At 39.9% G+C, this 12411-nt stretch overlaps 2 protein-coding genes across 2 annotated transcripts; both read right to left on the bottom strand.

Annotated features, from left to right (window-relative positions):
* Positions 1–129: 129 nt before the first annotated feature.
* Positions 130–658, bottom strand: LOC122094134. The gene has a single exon (XM_042664826.1). The coding sequence runs from the start codon at positions 543–545 to the stop codon at positions 270–272; it is 276 nt and encodes a 91-aa protein (XP_042520760.1). The 5' UTR covers positions 546–658; the 3' UTR covers positions 130–269.
* Positions 659–2683: 2025 nt separating this feature from the next.
* On the bottom strand, positions 2684–3231 carry LOC122094185. Its single transcript, XM_042664912.1, has one exon. The coding sequence runs from the start codon at positions 3072–3074 to the stop codon at positions 2799–2801; it is 276 nt and encodes a 91-aa protein (XP_042520846.1). The 5' UTR covers positions 3075–3231; the 3' UTR covers positions 2684–2798.
* Positions 3232–12411: the final 9180 nt, after the last annotated feature.

The following is a 12411-nucleotide window of genomic DNA, read 5'->3' as shown; positions in this document are numbered from 1 at the left end:
TAGATCCAGTGTCTATTTCAAGTGTCGGTAAGTGAACTAGAACCAGATTAATAAAACTACAGCGATCTAGGGCATATTCCGATTTACAGAATAAATAGAGACGCAATCAACCAGAAATCAAACACAGCATAAATAGAATGATGCATGATCTTGTTACTTTGTCCTCTAGAATCAATTGATGTTCTCAATCAGTATTTACAGATTGGGCAACAAAGGGGTAATACAGCTCTGGAGTGGCACAAATCATGAGAAGTAGAGAGATTTGGATGTCAATTGGGACCCCAACAGCTCAAGTACATTACTTTTCTGAGAGATTCTTCCGATTGCTTCATCTTCTCATCGCTTGGAACCACCTTATTAGCCATTGCCATTGAAGAAGAGGAAGAGGGAAATCTTTTGGCTTGAGAAAGAGATCCGCAATTGTTCCTGGCATGTTGATGGAGGGATCTCAAAGTGTAATTCCATCTACAGAACCCTTGATCCTTCAGTGCTTCGACAGCCCCAACGCTTGCTGCCACGATCCAAGCTCTGCTCGTAGAACTCATTTCAATTCTTCGCTACCGTTACTGCTTCTATTGAGAGATTATGAGTTGTGAACCAGTGACTAAGGAGATCGATGTCAGCTTGAGAGGATAAGGTAGACGCGGAAACCTTATATAGGAAGAGTGAGTGACAGAGTAAGAGAGAGATGAGGTTGTGATGGTAAGTTTCCATATAGTAGAAAACCCGTGGGCGGTTTTGCCAATGGTTTCGGAGTTCAGAGACCACTGTTTCATATCCATCCATATTATTTAGATTGACTATTTTACCCATACAGTTAGTTTGAAGTATTGTTCCAGATAAAGGGGGCAAAATCGGTAATCCAAACTGAAAAGTAAGAGAATTCAGAATTGAAGATAAAACGAATAAAGAGCCCATGGACCACAGCCCATGCAAGTGGGGATGATAAAACTTTGTGCCTACTTCTCACTTCCCATGGTATGCCGGCAATGATTATAATTAATACTCCTTTAAAACCCACTTAAGTAGATTATGGGAGATCAGTAATTGAAGCTAAATGGATAACCAGATTCATTGAAGGTACCTTTCTTTATTAAACTCCCAGTATTTTAAAAATTATGATCAATCTCTTTAAAAGCTCATCACAAAGTAATCATTAATTTTAAAATTATTTAGGAAAGATTTTAATCCAAATCTCAATTTTTTTTAGTAAAAAATAGGGATAATAACCTGGACACCTTGTACCATGGCCAGGTAACTTGACACTTTAATATATTTAACCTATTACTTGAAGCCTATGAAATCTGATGGTGTTAATCTATTAGTGATTGAAATTAAAATACTATTTTACCCTTATGAGATTGGAGACTTACTCGGACAGCCATGAAACCTGACCGTATTAACAATTTTACTCTTCGGACAGCCATGAAACCTGATCGTATTAACAATTTTACTCTTTTTAAAAAAGTCCAGGCTTACGCCATGGAAAAAAATCGTCTGCAATTCCAATCTCGTACAATTCCGTGAAATATCACCTTCAGAGGGTGACACGTGTATTGATACCAATGCAATGGTCTAGATCTGATTTAAATGATTTTTCACTGATTTAAGGTTTTATTAATTGTACCAAATCTAAACCATTGCATTGATATCAATACACGTATCACCCCCTAAAAGTGGTATTTCACGAAATTATACGAAATCGAAATTGCAGACGATTTCAACCCCTTGGGCCATGGAGGAGTTGTATAAGGAAAGAAAACCAAAGGGCGGTATTATTATTTAGAGAATTGGTAGTATTTTTGGAGAAGTTGGTGGTTTTGCCCAGACTTGGGATTGGGAAACCAATCCTAGTTTCTGGAAGCTTCTGTTTTATTCCTGTTTAATTCCTCCTCCCTTGCACAGGAGCACGGTTGAAGACTCAAGAAACTTCCTTAATAATCAAATGCAATTAACTATTTTAATTTTTAATCCCTATTTAAGCCCCATTAGATGATAAACTTGTCTTAACAATTAACTTGACACAGCATATCAGTGAGCTTTCCTTTCATTGAAAGATTCTTTACTTATAGTTCTTCACTCAGATCAAATCTCTTGTTTCAAAGAAATCTCTGATAATTGATAAAACGAAAGATAGGGATAGAGATGAGTGGTAATGCACGGATTTGCAAATTCGAGTCAGCTTTCAAAGCAATGCAGAGAAGCAATTTGACGGGGTCAGGCAACCAAATTATAAGGCACTTTTCTGGGGACATAAGCAAACAAGGGATGAGGAATAACAGCGATGAGATGAAGAGGAGACGAGAAAAAGAGAAGGCCGAGACTCTGGTGCACTTAATCGTCTGGGGTCCCAAGTAATCAATCAATCTGTTTTGCTTCTGGAGTAACCAATCAATTTGTGTTTAGATCCTGAGAGTTCCGGTTGAAATAAAAATCATAGTTGTCTTAATGATTCCACAGCCTATTTAGATCAGTTCAAAGGATTACAGTTTCTGTAAATGCTAGTTTCTGGTTAGATGAAAGATCTAGTGACGACAAGTATAAGGGGCATGTAATTTTTCTGTTCCATTAATGAAACCCTTTATCTAATTTGGAGATTATGTTTGATGATGCGAGTACTAGACCTGCAATTGCTTCCAGAAATCGAGCACAGCAAAAATGGAATAGAAGGAAACAAATGATATAGGAACTAATGAAGTGTGATCTTTTTTACTTTATCGTCTAGAATCAATTAATGTTCTCAATCAGTATTTACAGAATCGACGAAATTGGAGTAATACAGCCCTCATTTGGAGCTCTCAATTGGGACCCCAACAGCTCAAGTACATAACTTTTCTCAGAGATTCTTCCGATTGCTTCATCTTTTCATCGCTGGGAACCACCTTCTTAGCCATCACCATTGAAGAAGAGGAAGACGGAAGTCTCTTGGCTTGAGAAAGAGATCCGCAATTGTTCTTGGCATGTTGATGGAGGGATCTCAAGGCATAATTCCATCTACAGAACCCTTGATCCTTCAAGGCTTCGACAGCCCCAACGCTTGCAGCCACGACCCAAGCTCTGCTTGTGGAACTCATTTTCTGTTCTATATTCGCTTCTGTTGTTGCTTCTCTTTGAATCTCTAAAATCAAGTAGAGTTAAAGTTTCTGGATTGTGAACCTCTGATCTCAGTTTGAATTAAGCTTGTTAGGATAAGGTAGACACAGAGACCTTAAATAGGAACACAGAGAGAGATGGTGATGAATCCGATGATTAGATCACTGAAACTATGAGTTAATTAGAACCCGTGGGCGGTTTTGCCAACGGTTTCGGAATTCGCAAGAGCCAATTGTTTTGTCTCAATATAATATATAAATTGACTACCTTACCCATCTAGTTAGGTGCACTATACCAGATACAATGGGGCAAAATCGGTAACCCGGTTCGAGATCCACACCAGATAATACATTAGAAATAGTATCAGAAATTAATAAAAAATTAAGATTTAAGCCTTTGACGATAAGACTACTCACTGACGAGCCCATGGACCCACAGTCCCACAGTAGTGGAAGGACAAAAATTGGTGTCCACTGCGGGTTCAAAAGAAGAGAAAACCGGAAGCGGTATTATTGGTGGTTTCCTCAAAACTTGGGATTGGGTTTTCCGAACTTGCGGCAGCTTCTCATGGTTTTTCCATTCTTTCTTCTTACTTCCATATGTTTTTCTGTGGAACAAACGAAGCTTCTCATTTATATTTTTCTATTCCTTCCCTCCTCTGGCAGAGGACAACCCCTATTTAAGCACTATTAAACAAACTTAATTGTCTTAACATCTGCCCCGACACTGCAAATTAGTGAGCTTTCTTATCAATATTTGAAGATTCATTCTGTACTGGGCTTCACTCGATCGAATCTCCCGTTTCAAAGAAATCTCTAATAATTGGTATAACGAAAGTGGAGGGACAAGGATGAGTGGAATATCTTACGTGTGTGGAAGAGCGGGAGAATATAAATTAAAAGAAAATAATAAAGATGATGAAATTGGAGGTAAAATAAAGATGAGGAGAGAAATTATGGAAAAACGGGTGGTTTTACAGAACAAGCCTGGTGTCTGGCTTGAATAAGGAAGCCTACCTTAACTCATAGAATTTGGTTTGATTATTTTTCTATTAATTTATAGCATACATCCATGGTTGCATAACTTCCATTCTCATGCATGATTACATAACTTCCTTTCCCATGATGACCACATTGCCACGACACTACTATTACTGTATTAATTAAAATAACTTCCTACCTCCACTAAAACACTATATGATAATTAAAATCTACAATTACTTAGGACTAATAATAAGATAACTAACCGAGAGAGATCGCCGCATGCCTATGTGGCATCTTTTGCAAATCTTTCAATGAAATTTTCAATTGAAAATAAAGAGATTGTCTTAAAGGGGGTTACGGCTAAGGCAGACCAGGCGGTGGAAGATCCCAATCATGCGACCACGAAGAGTAAACAAGGTGTCATATTGCACCTCTACTCTTTAACCGCTTCCACGTCATCAGTGATGGAGGGGCCCACATCTCATGAACTTTAGCGACTTGTTCACCAAATTGGAGACGTATTTGAGGAACCCACAGGGTTGCCACCACATAGACTGCAGGATCACTAAATTCCCTTAAAGATAGGAAGTCAACCTATCTGTCTTAAGGCATATCGGTATCCTCATTTCCAAAAAAGGGAGATTAAAAATTGGTGGACGAGATGCTCAACATAGGAATCATACGGCCAAGAAATAGCCCTTATTCCTCTCTTGTCATCCTGGTGAAAAAGCATGATGGATCGTGGCACATGTGTGTGGATTACATAGCACTAAATAAATTGACGATCAAGGATCGGTTTCCTATACCGTTGATTGATGAATTACTTGATGAGCTCCATGGATCCCAGTTCTACACCAAATCAGATCTGTGGTCAGGATACCATCAAGTAAGGGTCGTAGATGAAGATATGGAGAAGACAGCTTTCCGTACCCATTATGGCCACTATGAAGTTTTAGTAATGCCATTTGGCTTTACTAATGCTCCTTCAACCTTTCAATCTCTTATGAATTCAGTGTTCCAAGAGTACCTACGTAAGTTTATTTTGGTTTTTTTTTTTTTTTTTTTTTTTTATGATATCCTTATTTACAGTAGGACTTGGGAAGACCATATGATGCACTTGGAGCTTACTTTAAAGGTTCTACGCTCAAACCATTTATTTGTCAAGAAAGGGAAGTGTGAATTCGGCTAGAAGATAGTCCATTATCTTGGATACATAATTTCAGGAGAAGGAGTAACGGTGGACCCTGAGAAAATAACTGCTTTGCTGACGTGGCTAAGACCCAAAATCGTGAAGGCAATAAGGGGTTTTTTGGGATTAACGGGCTATTACTGCAAGTTCATCAAGAATTATAGTAAAGTAGCCTGTCCGCTTACTCAATTACTAAAAAAGAATCAATTTATGTGGAGCGCAACAGCTGAGAAGTTGAAGACGGCCATGACTCAAGCACCAATACTCGTACTACCTAATTTTTCCATCGATTTTGTAGTGGAGTGTGATGCCTGTGGGACCGGAGTTGGTGCAATATTACTGTAAGAGAGGCCAATAGCTTATTTTAGTAGAGCCCTCCAAGGTAACAACTTACTGCTGTCTACCTATAAAAAGGAGATCTTACCTCTCATATTGGCTGTTCAGAAGTGGTATTCTTATTTAATAGGGCTCCAATTGTGGTTAGAACTGACCAAAAGAGTTTGAAATATTTATGGCATCAGAAGATAACTACTCCTGCCTAGCAACGTTGGCTTTTAAGCTAATGGGTTACGACTTTATTATTGAGTATAAAAAATGGGTGGCTTTACGGACGAAGCCTGGCGTCTGGCTTGGATAAGCAAGCCTACTTTAACTCATAGAGTTTGGTTTGGTTCAAAAGTCCTTTTTCTATTAGACTTCTACTAATTTATAGCATATATCCATGGTTACATAACTTCCCTTCTTATCCATGATTACATAACTTTCCCTCTCATGATGACCACATTGCCACAACACTACTATTACTGTATTAATTAAAATAACTTCCTACATCCACTAAAACACTACATGATAATTAAAACCTACAATTACTTAGGACTAATAATAAGATAACTACCCGAGAGAGATCGCCGCATGTCTATGTGGCATCTTTTGCTCGGTACATTACACAATACTTGGATTTGCAGATTCAAGTCAGGCTTCAAGGCAATGCAGAGAAGCAATTTAACAGAATCCACCAAGTCCAACCAAATTAGGCGCTTCTCCGAAGGAGTGAGCCAACAAGAGATACTGAGGAATTACAGCAATGAGATGAAGAGGAGAAGAGAAAAAGAGAAGGCAGAGACGCTGGTGCATTTAATCTGTTGGGGTCCCAAGTAATTGATATATGTTTATAACTTGTGAATTTTGGTTGAAACAAAAATCATGGTAATGAATGTCACCACAAGAAGAGTTATCTTAATGGTTCAATAGCCTATAGATTAGTTTGAAGGGTTACAGCTTCTGTAAATGCTAGTTTCTGATTGGATGAAAGGTTTAGTGACTATCAAGTATAAGGATGTAGCGATTGAAAACATTCGTATGTAATTTTCTATCCCATTAATGAAAGCCCTTTATCTATTACATGCAATAAATGATTTTTCATCCATCTTCGCAGATGACACTTGGGTTTCTAGGGCTTCTCTTTTGGAAAAATGATCCTCAGCCGAAACCCTTTATTATGTATTTGTTTTTTGTTTTTTTGTTTTTTTTTTTTTTTTTTTTGAATTCTTGATCCATTTGTTGGTGATGTGAATGAAATTTAATTTTTTGGGTAAAAAGTCACAGTGCTCGAGCGCTGAGAATATATAAAAGCTACATCATTTTCAGCCATTGATCTTTTGTAAATGCCTAAATCTATTCTACAGCTGGTGATCTCTCTCCCTTTGGCACCTCTTCATACCCAACACCATCCTACCCTCTCCTCTCCACCTTGAAGCTGGCAACCCATGTCTGCGAAGAAGAAGGAGATGCTTCCGCACCATTACAGATGGTATAGGGTAAATAAAGGAAATGTACAATTCACTGTTGAGTCAATTCAAGGGACACCAGCACCTCTAGCTCAGCCATGCTTTAACTCAACGGACTCAAGATCCTTCAAGAATAAAAGATATTGAATCATTTTGTTGTAACAATATTTCTTATCCTTATTCTTTACCTTTTGTCTTCAATTGCACAACCTTCATTGTAATCCCTTTGTAACAGAATGTCTGTATATATTAACAATAATCCATTTGCTTTCTCCATTGGAGAAAAGCCATTCAGAAAATATAGTCTCTGTTTCTTCATGGTATCAAAGCCTTCCAAGGGGAATCTCACGCAGTCACCATGAGCAGCTTCCCATGCCCTTCAAACTTGAATGTCACTACCTTTATCTCCATCAAGCTCACCCCTACCAACTTCCTTCTCTGGGAAACCCAAATTATGTCACTCCTTGAAAGTCAGGATCTCCATGGCTTTGTCACTGGCGAAACTGTCATACCAACTTAAGAGATCGTTTCTAAAGGAGGAGAGAAAGCCATGAATCCAGACTATATGTCATGGGTTCGTACTGACAGACTTGTCAAGGCTTGGATCACAGCGACCTTATCGGAGGAGGTACTCGGACATGCGGTCGGAATGAAGACCTCTTATGATCTTTGGCATGTTCTTGTTGCAGCCTTTTCACAAACATCAGAGGCGCGAGAGTTCGAACTGCTCTCTCAGCTCCAGTTTCTCAAACGAGAAAATAGTAAACCACTCATGGACTAATTCCTCTCTTGCAAAGCCATGAGCTACGCAACAAAAGCAATCAACCTACACAAGAGACTAGTAATCTCCGTATGGCCTTTTATAGTGCTCAGACGAGTAGCAACCGTTGTTCTCAATAGCGCAGTGATGGAGGACACTTCTCTTCCAGAGGTCGTCGTTTCACTCAGACAACCAATAGAGAAACCCAGCATCAACATACCAAAATGTTGGGCGTGATTCTAAGTCTAGGGGAGCTTCACGTAACTAGAATCAAAATCGTAATAGTGGCCGCACTATTACCTGTCAAATTTGTGGGAAACCGGGTCATGGAGCCTTTCAGTGCTGGGAACGCTTCAATCACAGTTTCCAATCTGAGGAAATTCCTTAAGCTTTAGTTGCTATGCTTCTCTCAGACACTCAGAATGCTAAATGGTTCCCAGACACTGGTGCCAATGCCCACATTGCCAACACCACAGGTAACCTTTCCAGTTTAATTCCTTACACTGGTAGTGTCAAAGTGATGGTTGGAAATGGAAAATTACTGCCTATCACTCATAGTGGTGAAGGACAAATTGGTAATGGATCGTCTTCTCTTCCTTTGAAAAATGTTCTAGTTGTTCCTTCAATTAAGAAAAGTTTGATGTTAGTTTCAAAATTAACTGCTGATTATCCTTGCTTGGTTAAATTTAACAAAGCTGGTTTTGTGATCAAGGATCAACGGACCAAGAAAGTTCTGGCATCAGGGATTAAACAAGCTGATGGTCTTTATGCGCTTGATAGTTCTCATTTCACAGCAAACTTTTCTAATCGGTTTCGGACTACAAGTGCAGACACTTGGCACCATAGATTGGGCCATCCACAAGGACATGTTATTGAGTTTTTGGTCTCTAAAGGAGCTATTTCAGTTTCAAATAAGAAGTTGAATTTCTGTTCTAGTTGTCAAATGAGTAAAAGCTCTAAATTACCCTTTGTATCATCTTTTACTCAGAGCAAAGAACCACTACATAGGATACATTGTGACTTGTGGGGGCTTGCTCCAACCACTTTAGTTCAAAAATATAGATATTACATTCTATTTGTGGATGATTACAATAGATTCAGTTGGTTTTATCCCATTAAGAGGAAATAAGATTTTCTTCAACAGTTTGTAATTTTTCATACAATGGTTGAGGGGCAACTAAATCAGAAAATCAAAATCTTCCAATCAGATGGGGGTGGAGAGTTTAGTGACCAGAAATTTTTGGCCTATCTAAATCAACATGGAATCATACATCATCTCTCATGCCTTGGTACACCGGAGCAAAATAGTGTGGCTGAACGGAAACATCGCCACATTGTGAAATTGGGGTTAGCAATGATGTTTCATGCTTCCGTTCCTCGACGTTTCTAGGTTGAGGCTTTTGCCACTGCGATATTGTTGATCAGTCGACTGCCTTCTATGATCCTCAAGATGGACTCTCCTTTGTATGTTTTGTTTAATAAAACTCCAGACTACTCCATGCTTCAAGCTTTTGGTTTTCAATATTTCTCGTATATTCGGAATAGCACCACAAATAAATTGGAACCATGGTCGCTTCCATGCATCTTCTTGAGATATAGTGATCATCATAAAGGATATAGATGTCTTCACTACCCTACTGGCCACGTGTACATCTCACGCCACGTCGTCTTCAATGAATCTCTATTTCCGTTGCACAGATTTGGAATTACTAATACTTCTGCCCCTCTCATTTCAGGTGAACTTAGCACCTTCACAGAATGGCTACAACCTACTGAATCAGCCAGCTCAATTGCACCAAGCCCAAAAAATCAATCTCATTGCTCAACAACTCACATAGTTCCCACTCCAGACTTGGGCCCAGTAGCACCTGGACCTCATCAAAACCCAACTCACATTGATAATGGACCACTCCCAATGGCCATCACCTCATCAGGCAGCATTGACTCCGCTATTATTATTCTTGATCCAAGTGTCAACGAGCCTATATCCACATTGCATCCCACCGAGCGCACTTGTGGTCCTCCACCGACAACACCAATTAAACCCATTTTCTCTGAGCCCGTCCTTTTACCCTCATTACCCGCTACCTAATCTTCCACTTCATCAATGTCTCTCTCACTTTCACCATCCATTGTCCATTACTCTTCAGCAGATTATATTGAACCTTCCCAATGTATTGTCACTCGCAGCAAGCATAGTATTTCTAAGCCTAACCCCAAATACGCCCTTCTCTCCTCCACCATTCCCACCGAGCCCAAATCTATAAAATCTGCCCTCCGTCACAGTGGCTGGAAGTCCGCCATGGACAATGAAATACATGCTCTTCATCAGAATGCTACTTGGGATTTGGTTCCTCTATCACCAACTCAAAACATTGTGGGTTGTCGGTTGGTTTTTAAGACCAAGCTCCTTGCCGATGGTTCTCTCGATAGGCTCAAAGCTTTCCTCGTTGCCAAAGGGTTCAACCAACAACCAAGTATTGATTTCTTGGAAACATATAGTCCCGTCATTAAGCCTGGGTCCATTCGACTTGTGCTTACCATCGTCACTGTCAAACAATGGCAGCTCCGACAGTTCGACGTTAAAAATGCCTTTCTTCATGGGCATCTTACCACTCTGATTTACACGGCCCAGCCCCTGGTTCGTTGATGCTTATCACCCTCATTTTGTGTGCAAACTCAATAGAGCCCTTTATGGTCTCAACCAGGCACCCCGTGCCTAGTTTGACAGATTCAGCACCATTTTGTTAGATTTTGGCTTTATATGTAGCACCTCTGACTCATCCCTCTTTGTCTGTCATCATTATGGGCATACTCTCATCCTTCTCCTCTATGTGGATGATATTGTTCTTACCAGGAGTGGTTCTGATTTACTTAATCAGTTGGTGTCACAATTGGGCATTGTTTTCTCCATGATTGATTTGGGCCAGCTCCACTTCTTCTTCGACATAGAAGTCGCTCACACTCCACATGGTCTTTTCCTCTCCCAAACAAAATATGCGTAGGATCTCTTACACCGTTCCCACAAGCCTAGCCTTAAGCCCCTTTCTACTCCTCTGGCTGTTAAACCTCCTCAGGCTCTATATGACAATGACCACCTTCTCTTGATATTCACCAGACCTGACCTTTCATATTTTGTCAACTCTGCCTGCCAACACATGCATAGTCCTACTAATGCGCATTTTTGGATGGTCAAACGAATTTTGCACCACATTAGTGGCACTCTTGGTCATGGGCTACGAATTCTCAGGCATTCCACTCTCAACTATGTGCCTTCTCCGATTCCGATTGGGCTGGTTGTCCTCTTACCCGTCGTTCCACCTTGGGTGTTTGCACATTCTTGGGGGCTAATTGTATCTCATAGAGCGTCAAGAATTAAGCGATAGTGGCGCGCTCTAGTGCCGAGGCAGAATACTGGGCCATGGCATCTGCTACAGCTGAGCTCACTTGGCTGTGTTTCCTTCTCCGTGACATTGGAATACCACAACAGCAACCTCCAGCTCTATTTTGTGACAATATCAGTGCTCTTCATCTTACTGTTAACCCAGTTTTTCATGCTTGAACCAAGCACATAGATTTGGACTACCATTTTGTGCATGAAAAGGTAGCCCTTGGATTACTTGTCACCAGGTTTATTCCTTCTTCTAAGCAGCTTGCTGATATATTTACAAAACCCCTCCCACGCGCTTCCTTCACCAGCTTATGCATCAAACTGAGCCTGTCTTCACACCCCATGCTCATTTTGAGTGGGAGTAAAGGAAATGTACAATTCACTGCTAAGTAGCTCAAGGGACACCAGCACCTCCAACTCACCCATGCTTTACCTCAACGGACTCAAGATCCTTCCAGAATAAAAGATATTGAATCATTCTATTATAACAATATTTCTTGTCCTTATTCTTTACCTTTAGTCTTCAATTGCACAACCTCCATTGTAATCCCTTTGTAATAGAATGTCTATATATATTAACAATAATCCATTTGCTTTCTCCATTGGAGAAAAGCCATTCAAAAAATACAGAGCCTCTGTTTCTTCAATAAATTGGTTTTCGTAATTTAGTAGATCTTTCCTGTTTCTGTCAGATTTTCCATGGAACTCAAAATCTGAATCGTTGATTTGTTGTGATTTTCTATCAAATTCTGCTGTTGCGTCATTCGATTTGTTCTATGTTTTCTCTTCAATTTTTGTTTTGATATTTTTCGTTCTATTCAAGAGGTTTCATCCTCAACATGAATATGATGGGAAAACCAGTGGCGCATGTTAGCCAACGGTCTGACTTTGTCTCTTGTGTTGGTGTTGGTGGTGGTGGTGGGTGAAGGTGTTGAATAGGTGAAGTATGATTTCACCAGTAACAAGCTGACAGTGATGGGAAAGCAGACCCAGTGAAGCTTCGGGAGAGGGTAGAGCAGAAGACGAAGAAGAAGGTTGAACTCATCTCCCCTTTGCAGATGGTATGGAAGGTTAGGATTTCTGGAAAATAGATCAATGGTTCATATTGATTGGAGAGCTGTTAATTTCTCATCACTTAAGCACTGCTACCACTCACCTTTATTTTTTTATTTTTCTAAGTTATGTGATGGTAGCACAGACGAAGCACC

The sequence above is a fragment of the Macadamia integrifolia genome, chromosome 11 (assembly GCF_013358625.1).
Source record: "Macadamia integrifolia cultivar HAES 741 chromosome 11, SCU_Mint_v3, whole genome shotgun sequence".
Classification (NCBI taxonomy): Eukaryota; Viridiplantae; Streptophyta; class Magnoliopsida; order Proteales; family Proteaceae; genus Macadamia; species Macadamia integrifolia.
Note: the sequence above shows the minus strand (reverse complement) of the source record. Positions and strands in the feature narration are given on the sequence as shown.

Excerpts from the sequence above, each read along its gene's own strand:
- LOC122094185 (XM_042664912.1), bottom strand. The coding sequence starts at position 3,074 with ATGAGTTCCACAAGCAGAGCTTGGGTCGTGGCTGCAAGCGTTGGGGCT.
- LOC122094134 (XM_042664826.1), bottom strand. The coding sequence starts at position 545 with ATGAGTTCTACGAGCAGAGCTTGGATCGTGGCAGCAAGCGTTGGGGCT.